Raw genomic sequence first — 18,026 nt, 5'->3', positions numbered from 1 at the left:
TGTGGCGCCGGCACCCAGGTTCTAGTCCTGGTTGGGGCACCGGATTCTGTCCCAGTTTCTCCTCTTCCAGTCCAACTCTCTGCTGTGGCCCGGGAGTGCAGTGGAGGATGGCCCAAGTGCTTGGGCCCTGCACCCACATGGGAGACCAGCAGGAAGCACCTGGCTCCTGGCTTTGGATTGTTTGAGGCGTACTGGCCATAGCAGCCATTTGGGGGGTGAACCAATGGAAGGAAGACCTTTCTCTCTGTCTCTCTCTCTCTCACTGTCTAACTCTGCCTGTCAAAAAAAAAAAAGTAAAAAGAAAATTTCAACTTATGATATGTCATCATTTAAAAATCCATAATATTTATGTACTTTCTGTGAAACAGCCAAAAATCCTTCTGAACCAAAAGGACAGCAAATTGACTTGATGGGTTAAAGGTGTGAAAAGGGACAAAAATCTTATAAAGTTTTGCATAACAATGAATTTATGCTTTCATAAAAACACAATTGTGTACAGTGACCTGGCTGTGAATTATGTAATAACAGAAGTTAATTTCCAAGTGGCTGTGAAACAGTTCTTGAGCAGGGGAAGGGGTTCTCTGTGGACCAGCTGCACCCTACACTCAGACACCAACAGCCTAATTAAATAACATGAAACAGAAAGAGAGGGCTTCCAGGGATTGAGACTGCAAGTGTAAGAGGATCTTGGAGTTTTAGTCAGATCTCTAAAACACTCTCTTTCTTTGCATGTTTGGAATAATTGAGCAGTATAAAATGAAGAGGAAAACATCTCCAGAAGGTTTGCTCTGTTTTATGGCGCAGTATTCAGAGCTGCTGTGGGCCATTCTTAAACTGTTGTGAAAGCCAGGACAAATCTGGCAGATGACTATCTTGGGCTGAGCAGGAGTTCCCACTTTATGTAATAAAGATAATCATCCACAAAATTCTCACTGGAGAGTTGGGGAAGAATGAGATAGCCCCTTTATGTTATGCATATACAAACTATTTCTAAGGTGCCTACTTTTTCCCTAGGCCTGTCTAAAGGCCACATCCTATTGTGACATACCTGAAGATTGTCCTTGGTTAATAATTTCTATTACCCTCAACAGAACTCTATCACCCAAATTATATATTAAAAAGCACAATTACCCTTATACATATCTTTTATGTTTGCTCCCAAAACAGTGAGAGGTACTTTGTTTTTATCTAAGTGAATCTTTCAGGCATTGATTTGTGGTCATTTGGAATTTAAAATGTAGCTCATGGGGCCAGCACTGTGGTGCAGCAGGTTAATGCCCTGGCCTGAAGTGCCAGCATCCCATATGGGCACTGGTTCTAGTCCTAGCTGCTCCACTTCTGATCTAGCTCTCTGCTATGGACTGGGAAAGCAGCAGAAGATGGCCCAAGTCCTTCAGCCCCTGCACCCGCTTGGGAGACCCAGAGGAAGCTCCCAGCTCCTGGCTTCGGATCAGCGCAACTCCAGCTGTTGTGGCCATCTGGAGAGTGAACCAGTGGATGGAAGACCTCTCTTTCTCTCTCTCTCTACCTCTCTCTGTAACTCTGCCTGTCAAATAAATAAAAAAATGAATAAATAAATAAATAAAATGTAGCTCATTTAACTCTATTGCACACACAGTTCTTTGGTAAACTCAATTCAGGAAAGCATTTCACACCAACAACATGCCTTAAAAATACTAAATTCCTGGGGCCCACATTGTAGTGCAGGGCTAACGCTTCTGCCTATAACACCAACATCCTACTTGAGTGCCGGTACAAGTCAGGGCAGCTCCACTTTTGTTCCAGCTCCCTGCTGTTGCACCCAGGAAAGTAGCAGTTATGGCACAAGGATTAGGGCTCCTGCCATCCACGTGGGAGTTCTAGGCTCCTGGGTTCAGCATGGGCCAGCCCTAGCCATTGAAGACCTTTTGGGAGTCAATCAGCAGATGGAAAATCACTCTCCATCTCTTTCTCTCTCTCTAGTTCTGTCTTTCATATAAATCTTTAAAAAAAAAAAAAACTGGATTCAAAACATAAAGCTATGTATGTTCTCATTTTAAAATAATTCTTTTTAATTCTGCTGGTATGTGGCATGTGACTTGGCCATCAGCAAATCTGAAGCTTTCTTTATGTGTTTTTTTTTTTAGTGTCTTTCTTAAACCCACTGGGAATACAATCTTTAGGTCACTACATGAAATATCAAGCTAATTAAAATGCTAACTAACTGATATAAGAAACATATTGCATGAATTTATTGCTCTATTACTTTGTTTTAAATGTTGTGTCATTTCAACTTGGTAACCACTAATTTAGAATCCTCTAATCATGCTCTTTAATCCAAGTGTTAATCTGCTATGACAAGAGCCATATGATGACCTAGCCTCAGTATGATATATATATATATATATATACATATATATATATGGTATTTCATCCTAGAATTTTTTTTTTTTTTGACAGGCAGAGTGGACAGTGAGAGAGAGAGACAGAGAGAAAGGTCTTCCTTTGCCGTTGGTTCACCCTCCAATGGCCGCCGCAGCCGGCGCGCTGCGGCCGGCGCACCGCGCTGATCCGATGGCAGGAGCCAGGAGCCAGGTGCTTTTTCTGGTCTCCCATGGGGTGCAGGGCCCAAGCACCTGGGCCATCCTCCACTGCACTCCCTGGCCACAGCAGAGGGCTGGCCTGGAAGAGGGGCAACCGGGACAGAATCCGGCGCCCCGACCGGGACTAGAACCCGGTGTGCCGGCGCCGCTAGGCGGAGGATTAGCCTAGTGAGCCACGGCGCCGGCCCTTCATCCTAGAATTGAAAACAGACCTTTGGAGGATAAAAAGATCCTGTCTGCAGAGTCATTGGTATTCATTTGAATGCAACCTGGGACTAATTGGAAGTCAGCCTCATAAACATTCTTAGAAACTTCTCTGAATAGCAAGACATGTATGTGACTATTGATCAGGTTTCAATTTGGGGATCAGAAAATATCAGATTTCTGTTTAATAAATATGCAAGGCTTGTAAAAAATTAAGCAGCAGAAAGTTAGACAACAGGCTACCCACTTGAAATGTATTATCAGGAGGCAGCCAGTGTCTGATCTTTCTGGAATGCACATTCCAAATGTCTGCTGCTTTCATGAGCCTGACACATAGGGGAGAAAATGCCCTGTTGACCCACCTTTAACAGCTAGACACACAGGAAAGAAGAGAGATTAGAGACTGGATTCTCCAGCTCCCACTGAGATAGAATTTTCCCTGACACAATTGGGCAGTAGCAATTAGAAACAGGCTGAGCTGTACCTGCTCTCAGAGCTCCAATCTCTTAAAATGGGAAATGTTCATTTTTCCCCCAACATCTGAGGATACAGGCTAAGAAGATATTCATTTTTAATCACATTAATTTTAACTCTTCATTAAAAATCCACCAAAAGCTGCATAAGATAGGTTATTATGGTATTAACATCCATAAAAAAATAGAGTAGCCAGCTCGTTCATAAAAAATGTAAAAATTATTGAAACTCAGAGTCTAATAAAAACCTGAAGTTGGCTCTGCTTCTTCTCAGATGCTCAGCTGTTAAACTGTGATATGAAGTTACAACAGAACCCTCTTGCGTTTTCACAAGTGATGGTGTGTGTTTCCAACACCACAGAACTCTGACACCTACATCTTCTTCTGTCTCAATTATTAACCAGTACATTTTATTTTAAAGGTCATTAAGGGCAAAACTGACCATTTTCAATTGAAATTGTATTTCAATTACAATAGAAATTATATTGTAGTATTTTCAAATGAAAGTCACTAGCTTTTCAGATATTCTAGTTATCCAACTCCAGTCAGCAAGCATTCATTTTGTTTATATTTCTTACATTTAGATCTTATCTAATAAATGCAGCACCAGCACCATTTTTTTTATCGTAGTGAAGGTGTTTGAAAATAAAGCCATTATCATGTATAATAGACACTTCTTAACTATTTTCAAATAATGCCAATTGCTTGTCAGCTATTTATCAAACCACCATTATTATGAATCTTTAAGATAATCTGACAAGTAATTTATAATCTGAAATTTTTCAGTTTTTAGGCTACTGATACTTGTAGGAAATTGTATGCCCTTGTGACTGTGGATGGTGATCTGAAAAACTTGTTCTTTGCCCTTTGGGACACTTTCATTATTGGTCTGTGACAAATGTTTGGTTGCAGCTTTCACAGTTTCCTCTCACTTGTCTATGCCTGAAAAAAATTATGGCTCACAGGGGTCCAAGATTTGAATTATAGAAAACCAGATAGAGATGAATTTCCCTAGAAAACCTGAGCTTCACAGCATACGTTAGATTTTCTGCAAGTGTTTTCATTTCACTTCTGGACAGTCATCTTGGGTTTCTTTTGGCCCCTGACTATCTCAGTCAGCAACAACAGCACTCCATTCATATGTCAGCTATAAAAACAACAATAAGAAAATTAGTAACAGCCAGCATTGATTGAGTCCTTCTTATGCATCCTCACATTTCCTGGAGTAATCTCACTGAATGGTCACAACTAAATTATGAAGTAGATGTTATCATTAACTTCATACTACATATGAAGACATGGAGGCAAAGAGATGTAATTTGTTCATTTTGTAAATGTATAAACCACATTTCAAACCGTAACAGCCAAGATTCCCAGCACTGCACTCTCAACCACTATGTTATTCTGCCATTTAGCACATGGCTGGTAACATTTAGTCTGTCTGCTCTAGGCCCATTAGGAAGTAAACTCTCAGTTCAAAGAATACAACTGCCATTTTCCTCATTCCTCCTAGATTCCTGAAGCAAAATATTCATTTTCAAAAAAAAGTTGATGCGAATGGTACATATTTTTAGTGACTTGTTGTGTGCCCACAATGCAAATAAATTAGAAACAAATTTCCCTTCTTTCCTATCTGCAGTATTTTAAGCAGACCTTCTAGATAAGATTCTGTCCCTATCCAATAGTTCTGTGTACTTGGATCACTGCCATCCATGTGGGAGACCCAAAGAGTTCCAGGATCCTGGCTTTGGCCTGAGCAAACCCCGGATGATGTGGTCAAACAGAGAGTGAACCTTCGGATGGAAGCTGGTGTGTTTGCTTTCACTCCTTCTCTCTCTCTCTTTCTCTCTCTCTCTCCTCTCTGTCTCTCCCTGTGTCACGCTGCCTTTCAAATTAAACTGAAAAGTCAAAAAACATTAAAATCATTTCAACTAAATCATATTTACCAATAACAAGGAAGTGAAATAATAGCATCCTAAAATAAAAAGAAGCAAAACCCAAAGCAAATATTTTAATACTCAATTTTTTTCATTTCTTCTGCATTTTAGTAAGTTTTGTATTTGTGTGAATTCAATCTCATGACAGATTTTGAACCAAACTTTTCGATTGGCAATTTTCATTCATCATCATTCCACCACTTTCTATGGGCCTTCTCCTTGAACCAAGTGTGATTTTTTTTTCTTTCTTTCTTTTTTTCTTTTTTTTTTAATTTTCAAGTAGATATAGGGAGAGGAAAAGCTAGAAGGTTTGTTTAGAGGTAATGGAGTGTGATAGACTTGGTAGGTGGAAGTCTCCAAGTCTCCCATGTAAACTTCCAATTTCATAAGCTAAAGAATAAATGTGGCAAAATCAAATCCTTATTCTCTAAGTCAGTGTCATCGATGGCCAGAGTGACCAATTCTCTAAGTAAAGATCCCTGAATATGACACAGCCTACCTGTGTGATTCTGAAAGTGTCACTATTTTGAAAGTCAGTGCGCTGCAATGAAAAAAAGAAAATCCATACATATGCTTACATTTTGCTTCTTACTGTTTCCCTGCCCTTTCACAGTTGGAGTAGTAGCAAGAAACTAAAATAAAAGTCCTATTTTTGTGTAAGCCACTTTGCAACTAAACCTTAATTGTGAAATTATAACAATCATAAGACTCATCTGCCAGTTGCTTCCTCTGAGCAGAGAATTACTATTAGATGAAAGAATGTGCAGCAGTAAACATCAGGGGCTAGTGTTTCCTTCTCCTCTGAACTCAACCACGCTGATCCACATCCACAGAGGTCTTTGAAGTCCTAGCGCTCTTCATGCTCTTCATGTGCCAATCAGTCCTTGCAGGATGAAGAGCAAGAAAAACTGGTTCTCACGCCAGGGAATGGGTTCAGCTCAATGTAAAACCAAAAGGTTTCCTCTCTTACAAACTGAGTGATTTTGTACATGGGTACTGCTTGCTTCAATTTACTTAGGACAGATCTGCTAATCCCAGAGCATGGTTATTGATACTTCAGTATGAATATTCATCATGTTAAATTAAGGGCAGAATTGCAACAAACATTCATTCCTATTTTTCCTTGATCTTTGGGTCAATTTAAGTAAAGAAGAGCATATGATTCTCTTAGTATGGATGATCAGTATTGGTCAAAGTGATCAGTATTAAGCAGCAGGCTGAAATATTGTTAACTAATGAAAATCTTGGAAATTAGGAAATCAAATGATCTTAAAGTCAATATTGTAATCCAAAACCCCATCATGAACCTGATACAAAAAAATGTATTCCTCGAGTCTGGCAACTTATGGCAGAGCAAAACTTGACATCTAAAATTTGACATTCTTCCCATTATCACTGTCAAATCTTTACTCACGATCGATCCTTAGTATCTAACTCTTCACTCCCAGACTTTAAAGATGTACAGAATGCATTCCAGAGACGAGTAACAGAAACAGATTTTATGTCCTGTTGTGTTTTAAGAAAATATTTTAATAAGAAACAGAGACATTTTATAAAGTAGCTTTTTTATTGTTTTGGTCACAGAAAAATATTCAATACAAGAGAATTAAACACTTTGTAGACTTATAATATTTATAGTAGCTTAAATAAAGACAAAATTCCCTGTATTATTATAGATAGGGTACTAACTGCAGTTGATTGTCACATAGAAAGAAGAGGTAAAAATTTCAACTATAAAGTTAATCCGAAGGATAAAAAGAAATGAATACAAATACCAGAGAACAATAGTTTCAAAGTTATTATGGCACATGGTGATTAAAAAAAAAAAAAGTTAATCTGTTTTAAATATACACTGACTTATCTTTGTTAATTACTTCTCATATAATTTAGATCGGGAAAAAAAAGTGGGGAGAAAACACATGTAACTTATTGGTGGGATTAAAAAGCTATAATTAGAACACAAATATTTCCCTCGATCTTGTAATGAGAGTATGTGATTCACATCCATGATTCACATCCTGCCACCAAGTGAAGCAGCCTGAAGGAGTCTAAAATGACTTTCCAACTATCTGCAGACTGATTTCACATAAGCCTACCTTCATTATTTTCAGACATTAGTACCATCTTAATTTAAGTGGTTCAACTGCATTAAATATTGTATTTATTTGGAGAACGTTTGCAGTAGTCATTCATTTTTAGAACTACTTCCTTCATGAATAATAAACTTTAAAATTAACAGATGTGAAATGGCTTAAGATAGTTTACTCTACCTCTTTACATTCCAGGTAACAAACCAAAGTGCAAATGCTAGTCATTAAAGTTTACTTCCTTCCATTTATATACACGCACACACAAATGCATTCACGTACACTCACACCCATACAAAAATTAGACTTTATAATTATACAGTGTCTTCAACTGAGCAAGTAACTATGACGCAAAGAGGTACTTTCTGCATGCAATTCATCTCTAATAAAATAAAGAAGGCTTTCCTATACACACATCAATGCATAGGACCACAAATTTAAAAGGCCAGTTTCCTATTGATACAATGGCCATACATTCCTTATACATTTAAGTAATTAACCCTATCTCAGCCAGAAATTGTGTAAAATGTGAGACAGACTGTCATCTATCTTCTGCTTTTATACCATAGTAAATTACGTCTCAACAAGTATCAGATTGGCCTCAATTTTATTTCCTCTCATGTCCACTAGCTCCTCCACTTTCCCTGATTGGCAGTAGTATTTCTTCTCAGTGCCTTATTAATAATACAGCATTGAATTGTCTAATTTTCTCAAAATTCCATCCTGAGGTATACATTTCAATTTTCTTTGTTGATCTAGCACAGGCTCAGGTGATTTCTACATAATGCATCCAATTAGTTCAAGCAAGGCAAGTGAAATCACATCTATACTAATCTCCACATTATTAACTACAAACAGCGACAGGATACATATCTACACTCTTTGCTTGAGTCCATTCAAGTGCAAACCGAAGAAAAAGGATTTCCTGTTCTTCTTTTTATACTCCTGAGTACGGTGATATTTGATTCTGTTTCTCCACAGTAAATGATAAGATTGCAAAACCTCTCTCACATCCCTCCTTTATTCCATACTGAGAGCTTGATTTTTTTTTCAGTTGTTTGCAAAGTACAGTTTGATTCCTTTTTTGCAGAGATTTTATCCTAAAGTCATTTTGGTTTTCTTCAAAATCAGAGCTTCACTTTAAATCAGTGGTCCTGCCCCTTGGGAATCGATTTCTTTATACGCAAGTCAAATCCAGATCTATTAAGATCCAACACACTGAGTTGGAGCATTGCATGTATTTCACTTACGAGCACATACATTCATTTTACACGATTCCTCAATGTGGCCAGGGGGGTTCGTGGTCTGCACTGTATCCACCTACAAAAAATACAAAAATATATGTCTGCTTTACAGGGATGTGAGTAGGGTTTTGCCAGCCTAGTTCCATAGTGTGGACTGCACATCTTGGCTGATACTATTCCTTCTTTCTTTCAGATGTATTTGCAATGCCATAACCTCTTTCACAAGTCATAGAGACATCACAATTGTCACTACAATTAACAACCATGAGACATCTAAATCAATATAGATGGCTCATCTCAAGGATACTATCTCTGGCAAGAGATGCAAAAGATGTGTGCGTGGTGTAAGGAAAATTGAATTAATTTGATTTCAGAGTTTAAGCTTCTCCAAGCTATGACACGTTGGGCCAGGGAGATGTTGGACCAGATGGAAGGTGTTGTCTTAGTTTATACTACAAATACAAATAAGAATGAAAAAGCAGTTTTGCTGTCTCTGCTTTTATAACTCACACATCTCTAAGATGTTCAGGATGTGAGTTTGATCTGAATGTTCACAACCTTCAAAGTAGCTCTTGATCTCTAAATGCATTTACTAGATAACTCACACTCTTTATAAATATCTGGGCTATTTACATGCTATCAACCAATGGCCTTGCTGATCTCTAGCCAAGGATGAATTACTCTTCCCTTCAAAGTCATGACTGTAAAAGGGCAAGGTTTTCCAACTTTGTGTCTAGTTTGCACAATTCAAAGCAGTGAGAAAGATTCTTCAAAATATTTTGGTGCTAATGACAGTGTTAAGCAGCATTCAATATTTCTCTGAATTTGAGCCTGACCAACAGGCTAATTTCTATATTGAGTGCCAGAGAGTACAAAAAGCATTGTTTTCCAATTTGATGTTGCAACTTATAATAGTAAAATCTTTAGTAAATCTGAATACTTCCAAAAAAAATATAATGTCACTTTCATAGGGAAGGCAAGATATAGGTTCACAACCCAAACTGCTTATGTCTAAGTATCAGGATAAAAAACACAAATATTCCACTAATTCCCAAGATAACAACGCATCAGCATACAAGAGTCAAAGTCAGAAAAATAGTTGATTTCCTTCACTAAATGTTTAATCAACTTACTTTTAACACTTAACCATATAATAAAATAAGTCATGTCTAATTTTAAAATTGTTTATATGCAAAAGCAAAAAATATTTTTAAATGCAGCTTCAAAATGTGTTTTAAACTTCTCATTAAATGTCATATTTTCCTATAAATCAAAATATTTTATGTTCTTTCTCTAGAAGTTTTGAAAGTTAATATAAATTGGGATTTTCTGGCCAATTACATAAGCAGCACAAATTCATCAACATGAACCTTCATAATTTCAATTTTGTTTAAGAAGAACATAGTGTTTCTTATTTTAAACAAACCAAATTGCTTGTATAAGGGTGAACGGGAGGAGTTTGAAACCTTCTGATACTGTTTTATTTGCAAACCAAATGCAATGAGGTAACCATGCTGTATGTTAAATCTACATTTTTCTTTCTGTTATGCAGTCTTACTTTATATGATATATTGTATTTCCATAGCAGTTGTCAAATATGTAATTAATTTTATGAAATTATTCATTTAATTCTTACATCCTACAATGTTCCCTGTGAAGGCAAACATCAAGTCCACTCTCTTGCTTCCTTCTCAATGTCTGCACACAGCTGGTTGGTAAGAAAAATTGGATTAATGAGTGATTTCATATTTGGGAATAGCTAATGAATGAAACCATATTGTATCACAGTGTCACTTTTACCTACTTTTATTATTTTGAAATCAAGTGGTTTTCTGTTGGTATTGTCTGTCACATAAATTTAGATTATGTAATATACCTCTTTCCAATGGAAATAAATGCTGTTTAGTTTACCAGCATTTAAATTTTTCCCAGTTTTCTCTTTAATTTTTCTTAAATTTGTTCTGTAATGTGAAGTTCCCTTAACCTCCTCTGTTTACTCCTTCCCATGTAATAGCCATTCTCTTCTTTGTTTAAAGCAAAGATACTACCTAGAATTTTCTGCAAGGTTTTAATAAAGGCATAAGCAAGTAAAGCAACATTTTAAAGGAAGAAACAAAGGATATCAAAGTTTTTCATTTTCAATTTTCAGGCCCTGACTTACGCTTTTAACTTAAAAACAAATCCCACAATAGAATGCATTTAAATAATACATTCATCATTCTGCCATGCAGCATAATGAAATCGCTTATTAAAATGTTATTGAGAAATGGAATTAACTCTCTCATTTCACCAGTTAACTATATAAAAGCAAGCTTCTGGTCTTGTGGTTTGGTTTTCAGCTTTGAGGCACTGAGCAAATGCAACTGTGTACTAATATTCACCTGTCACCAAAGTCAAGAAAAATGGATTCTTTCCTCATCATTAAAGATTAATGCCTAGAAATAAGAGTGCATATCTCAAATCACTTACTGAGTTCATAAACAGCTACTTAGGAATCAGCATTCTGAAAACTGTCTCTGGTAAGGGTCAGAGTAGAAATGGATGTTACGAGGATGTGTTTGTTTTGATTTGAATCAGCTAATTAACACGGCCCTGGAAGCAATTTCCAGATCGCTGCCACTGAGGAGATAACTTACAAGGGGTAGATGTTTGGCACAGTGGTTAAAGATACTGCTTGAGAGCCCACATACTGGCCGGCGCCGTGGCTCAACAGGCTAATCCTCCACCTTGCGGCGCCGGCACACCGGGTTCTAGTCCCAGTCGGGGCGCTGGATTCTGTCCCGATTGCCCCTCTTCCAGGCCAGCTCTCTGCTGTGGCCAGGGAGTGCAGTGGAGGATGGCCCAAGTGCTTGGGCCCTGCACCCCATGGGAGACCAGGAGAAGCACCTGGCTCCTGGCTTCAGATCAGCGTGGTGCGCCGGCTGCGGTGGCCATTGGAGGGTGAACCAACGGCAAAGGAAGACCTTTCTGTCTCTCTCTCTCTCGCTGTCCACTCTGCCTGTCAAACAACAACAACAACAAAAAAGAGCCCACATATTCTATCAGACGATTCCAATTCTGGCTTCCTACTAATGCACATTCATGGAAGTAGCAGGTGGTGGCTCAAGTACTTGGAACTCTGCCACTCATGTGGGAGACCTGGATCAAGTTCTTGATTTCTGGCTAAAGCCTGCCCAGCCCAGGCTGTTGAGGGCATTTGAGGAGTACATTAACAGATGAAAGATCTCTCTCTCTGTCTCCTGCCTTTCTCTCTGCTTCTTCCAAAGAAAATTTAAAAAATAAGGTTAACCTATAGAAGTTATATCCTGATTTCCAGACCCACTAGCCAATAATAGGTGACTAGTAGCTGGGAGAATGAAACTGCATCACACAGGAAACAAGAATAGGATTCATGTTTAGGCATGAGAATATATTGAAAACTATATGTAAGAATAAATCTGCTCTGAGGACAGCATTGTGGCACAGCAGGTGAAGCCACTGCCTATGACTCCAGCATCCCATATGGGCAATGGTTCCTGTCCTGGCTGCCCTACTTGCAATCCAACTCCCTGCTAATGGTCTGGGGAAAGCAAAAGAAGAAGGCCCAAATGTTTTCATGTCACTCCCAGCTTCGGCCTGGTCCAGCATGGGTTGTTACGGCCATCTGGGGAGTGAGCCAGAAGACAGAAGATCTTTCTTTCTCTTTGTCTCTCTGTCTCTTCCTGTAACTCTAACTCCAGTATTCAAAATGGATAAATAAATCTCTAAAAGGAATATGTGTCTATTTTCTACCTATTTTTATTAGGTATGCTTCAATGCTAAATCATGCACCTATGTAATTGATGCAGATTAAATACAAGTATCTGTTGAATATGTTTGCATATAATTGGCAATATATGAAAAGATTCTATGAATATTCATTATTTTTCCTTGACTGAAGTTCAAATCCAGGGAAAAGTAAAGGTGTCATATAAAAAGTAGAGTATATTCCATGATGTAGAAAATCAAATATTTCTATTTCTTCCTGGAAATAGGAAGTTGATATTAATACTTTAGAGCATAAACTCATCATACACAAGCTGAGCCAGGACAAAACCACTTATCAAAATTGGAAGGTTTATCCATTTTTTAAATACCAGGTAACTGTTCGAAATGGAAAACAGAACATGTGGGATTAGAGCAAGTGGGGGACTAAGAAGCCAATTTTGGATCATAATTTAGTCTTTTGCTTTCTTCTGACTTAGTTTAATGGGGCTCAGAACACAGTTTCCCAAAGCATTTGGAAGAAAAGCAGAAGCAGGAAGGCTACTCTCACTGTTCTTAGCCCTCCTACCATGAAGTAAGTCCTAATATAGACAGATGAAGAGAGAGACAGAGAGAGAGAGAGAGAGAGAGTGAAAGAAGAACATCCTTATCTCTGAAGATTCAATGACACGTAGAAGAATTAAACAAAGAGGTCTTACATGCTAAGTTCTCCCCAGTTTATAATTATTCATCCTTTGTGCAATCATACTCCTCCACAGCTGTCTACCTTGTTGAAACTAAGCATACATAAACATAACCTTACTCATTTCTTTGGATCTTTATTTCCTATAAAAGCTTCCAAGTCATGTAAAACAAGGCATTTGTTTGTTTTTTTCTTTTACTAACCCATGTTTTGTTAGAGGGACTTTAGCCATGAACCTAGCAATAGGTAAGGAAAAAGTCTCTCCTTGCCTACAATGTTTATCACAAGACTGCACCTAACTCTCTAATTCAGCCTCATAAAAAGCCTTGTGAAGTGCAAATCATAACTTTGCTCATTGTACATTTGAGAGAACTGAAGTTCAGGGAGCTGAATCTTCTTCCATAAACTCACACAAATAAGTGGAAGAATCAAGGCCCCAAATCAAGATATTTGACTCTTAATTGAATATTTTCCCTCTAACCTATATTCCTTGTAACTGTATTTTAAATCTGAATTTAAATCTTTTAAAAATAAACAGCTAAGTTGTAATCATACATGTCCCCATTTTGAGCATGGTTTAAGGAATAAGCAAACGACATTTAGTTTCCTAAACTGTTATAAATGGATGTGTCAAGAAGCCCAGTTCTAAAAACCAAGGTGTTTATACTCCTCTATCAAAATCATTTAAATTTATGAGTGTACAAAGACTCTATCATAATTATTTAAATTTATGCTTACCTAAGAATTATTTTAACATACCTGAAAGTTGTCTAAATTGCCAGTAATAAATGAAATTAATTTTATCCAAAGAGTAAAAGTCTATAACAATTTCCACACATGAAAAGCCCCCCCACACATACACACACACAGAAGATATGCTTTAACATTGTTTGAACTACACTTTTAACAAAAAGAAGGCTTTCAAAGCTATATGAATTGTCCATGTAAAGAAAGGACATAGATAACATTATACCAGTTCTTTATCATAGGTATTTTGCCCTGATTTCAGAGTATGAATGATTGTGGGCCCAAATAAAAGAATGCCATGGTTTGGATAGCTAAGCAATCAATATTTACAGACTGACTGTGAGAATCCTAGGATCCCCGTATTAGAAAGAATGCCAGAGTTACAGAATTTAATCATTTAGAAGCCATGGAAGGAAATACAGAGCAACATAAGATACAGGCCTGGTTCTGAGGAAATTTTCCCTTATCATTTGAATAGATATATAAACATGCATACAAATAGATTAGTAACCTTGGGTGAGCAAAAATAAGAACCAAGTAGGTGAAGCAACAAGAAATGCAAAGAGAGAAGACGGTGGTGAGGGGAATCTGAAGATGGGTCTTAATAGGCGAGTGAGCTTTAGATCCATGGAACAAAGGATCTTGGATTCCAGATGGAGGCAATGTTGTAAGGAAGATGCAAAAAAGGGAAGGTCACAGGCACTAAGAGGCTTGATGTTTTTTGCACTTTTCCTGCTTCTCAAAAGTCCACATTTTTAGGAACCAATGTAACAAAAACACACAAAGAACAACAACAGCCAAAAAATCTGTCCTGAAATCCCAATTAGAAATACACAGGCAAATTAAGTCAATAATTGTCAAAAGACAGAACACGCAACTAGAACAACTATTTGTTGAGAGAAAACTGATGTAATTAAGCATTTGCAGACTACTGCTCTGGACAACCTGTCCTTTTAGGCTTTTTGTTTTTAAAGATGTATTTATTTACTTATTTGAAAGACAGAGAGAAAAAGAGAGAGAAAGAGAGAGAGAGATTGATTTTTCCTTCTGCTGGTTCATTCCCCAAATATCTGCAACACCTGGGGCTGGGTATGGCAGAAGCCAGGAGCTAGAAACTCTATCCTAAGTCTCCCCGATGGGTGGCAAGGACCCAAATGTTTGGATCATCTTCCACTGCCTTCCCAGGTACATCAGCAGGCAGCTGCATGGGAAACAGAGTAGCCAGGACTGAAACTCTCACTGGGATGCGGGAGGCAGAGTAGCAATTTAACCTACTGAGTCACAATGCCGGCCTGCCTATTCTTAAACATATGAATATATACACGTAAACAGATTTGCAGCCTTGTGTTAAATCAACAATCTTAGTTTATAATTTTATTTAAAACATTTATATATGTTTATTTATTTGAAAGGCAGAAAGAGAAAGAGAGATACAGACATAGAGACAAAGACAGAGAGGAAGGGAGAGGTATAGATCCTAGGTTCACTCCCTAAATGCCAACAACAGTCAAGGACTGGCCAGGCTGAAGCCAAAAGCCAGGAGCTCCATCCCAGTATCCCATGTGGTGACAGAGAACCATCATCTGCTGCCTCCCAGGATGCACACTAGCAAGAAGCTGGATGGGAAGCAGAGGTGTGACTCAAACCCAGGCACTCTGATATGGGATGCAGCTTAATCCACTGTGCCACAATGCCTGCCCCTTACATAATTCTTTTAATGAAATGCCCTTTGCACATCAGGGAGAGATGATCAATCCAAATAGACTGCTATGCACTATTCAACTTAAAACAGAAGAGTAGATCTCAGTCTTACGTTTCCAATTACCTTTTACCAAAGTTGAACATGGATGCATTTTCATCCTTAAAGCTCATTAAAAATTTAAAATGATGCAAGCTTCAAATATCATTATCCTCTTCAGACCACGATATTGGCCACCTCTGAAAACAGAAGCAGCATTGGCTAATATTCATGTGCCAAAGCAATAAGCTGCCTGAGAGAAACAGGGACTAGATGTTAATGAGAAGACGAAGTGAATAGCAAGCTCAGCTGTCCTTAAATGTCACAGAAATTGCAATCATGTGCTCCAAAAATTGAATGCTACTTGGGGAGCTCTGAACAGCTAGGGGGTGGGGGACAGAAGACAAATTGTTTCCAGGTGATGAATAAACCCACTAAGAGTTTGATTTACCAACAAGCAAAGAAAGCAAATGTCCAAGAATTATTGAAACTTGAAAATGTAAATATGTAATAGGACAAAATTTGCAAATTCAAGCAAACAGATTCCTCCTTATTACAGTTACGTTAAAATAGTACAGATTGGCAAAGTGAATATGTGGTCCCTTTGCTTAATAATACATGCATTTCTAAGTTGAATATAAATATCTTTTATTGTAGTTTTTGGTTTACCAGCTTCAAAAATCTATGCTTTTCAAAATTTATAGAAATTTCATAAACACCTGTGTAAATATTAGACATTGATTTATGGATTGATATTAATGTATATAAGTATTGATTTTAGTATCCCGAAAGACATGACGCTAATAACTACTGTATAAATATGATTTCATGTAACGAATCCATCTAGAGTCATCCTCTACAAAATTATTCATTTTAGTAATGCTTAAATTCTAAGGCCAGAGAGGTAAGGGCACGCACAATATAATTCTGCAAGCCTCAGACTAAAACTAAATTTCCATTAAATTATGAGAAGTACATCTCAAAAAAAAGTTGAAGACTTAGGGATGAGGTTATTTAAATAAAGAACAAATATTTATAATTCTAGTATATCCAATGATGAAACTCATGGAAGATATATAGGTTACATAGATTTTGTATTAATTTCAGTTGGCTCATCAAAAAAAGAGCAAATGGCAATGCAAAAAATACAACAAAATATGTTAAATGCCAAAATAATATTATTTGTAATAAAAAACATTTCTGTGTGGGATGAATTTGAAGAATCATTTTTATTTTTGAATATCTTGAAAGCTCGTAAGAAATTAATAATAATTACTTTATGTCAAACTTTGTATTTCATCATTTCAAGCTGAGGGGAGAAGTCCCAGTCAATATTGCATAGAATTTTAAAATATGCCTATGGTATGAAGAAGACAGCAAGTGTTACACTCTCAGATAGGTCACACGTCGTAAAGCACTTAATCACAAAGCAACATGGTGCTACTCACCAGATAAAGGAGATTATTTGCTTCTCTTTTGCTTCTTTCTCTTATAAGTACAGTGTGATGTATTAGTTTAATTAAAATCTACCAAATTATCATAAGGATTTTATGTGCTGCAAATAATTGGCTTTTTGTTCTCTGCTTGCTTTTTGTTAATGGAAGCAGAACTTTTTTTTTTTTTTTTTTTTTTTTAATGATACTTAGTATAAGATACCAGAAGATTGCAGGGAAGAAAGGCGAATGAAATACCTAATGAAATGACCTTTGTCACCTTGGACATGAAATAATATTAAGCCTGCACTAATGCAATGAAATAAGTCAATGTTTCTAAAGAGCTAGAAGGACAGATAACAATATGGCTCAGAGCCAAACTATGCCAAGAATCGTACCATATATAAAAATGACAGTCCTATTCATATGAAACGCTGATTGGCTCTAAAGAAAGTATGTGTTACAAATAGATCATGGTATAAGACTTTTAAGAATGTATACCATAATGAATCAATCATTTTATAGGACAGATTTATGTTACAGTCTAGATAAAGTTACACTACCAGGTATCACCTTAATAAGAGGCAAATTAAGCACACAAGTGAGCAGAGAATGAATAAATGCAACGTAGTCCATAAAGTAGCAGAACATAACCATTCTTGCTAAAGGTGAGTGAGAACCAATTATAACTAAAACATACAAGCACTTATATGACACGGCTTTCTCTAACAGCCACAGAATAAAATTTGAGAAGAACCCATGAACCTGAAATCAGTAAACTGGTACACTACAGAATATTCTATAATAAATGATAAATGATCAACAACGAATGCTTCCTTTGCAAAAAAGATGTGATCATCACTCATTTAACACTGTCCTGAAAGAAACTTTTTTTTTTTAAATTGGAGAGAACTTTTAAATCTCAAGACTTTTTTTGTTGTTGTTTATTTTATCTTTTTGACAGGCAGAGTGGACAGTGAGAGACAGAGAGAAAGGTCTTCCTTTGTCGTTGGTTCACCCTCCAATGGCCATTGTGGCCAGCGCATCGCGCTGATACGAAGGCAGGAGCCAGGTGTTTCTCCTGGTCTCCCATGGGATGCAGGGCCCAAGCACTTGGGCCATCCTCCACTGCACTCCCAGGCCACAGCAGAGAGC

At 37.3% G+C, this 18,026-nt stretch overlaps 1 protein-coding gene across 9 annotated transcripts in view; it reads right to left on the bottom strand.

Annotated features, from left to right (window-relative positions):
• Positions 1–18,026, bottom strand: part of PCDH7 (protocadherin 7) — a 439,164-nt gene that overhangs the window by 360,981 nt on the left and 60,157 nt on the right. The window contains exon 2 of one of the 9 annotated variants that reach the window (XM_070069617.2): positions 6,745–8,603. The exons of the other annotated variants lie outside the window; for them this stretch is intronic. Coding sequence (XP_069925718.2) covers positions 8,526–8,603 — 78 coding nt within the window. The 3' untranslated portion in view covers positions 6,745–8,525. Of the gene's footprint in view, positions 1–6,744; positions 8,604–18,026 lie in introns of those variants that run through there. 9 annotated transcript variants of the gene reach the window in all.

The sequence above is a fragment of the Oryctolagus cuniculus genome, chromosome 2 (assembly GCF_051225735.1).
Source record: "Oryctolagus cuniculus isolate XC-2025 breed Fujian yellow rabbit chromosome 2, ASM5122573v1, whole genome shotgun sequence".
Lineage (NCBI taxonomy): Eukaryota > Metazoa > Chordata > Mammalia > Lagomorpha > Leporidae > Oryctolagus > Oryctolagus cuniculus.
The sequence above is the reverse complement of the archived record's forward strand: the minus strand, read 5'-3'. Positions and strand labels throughout refer to the sequence as shown.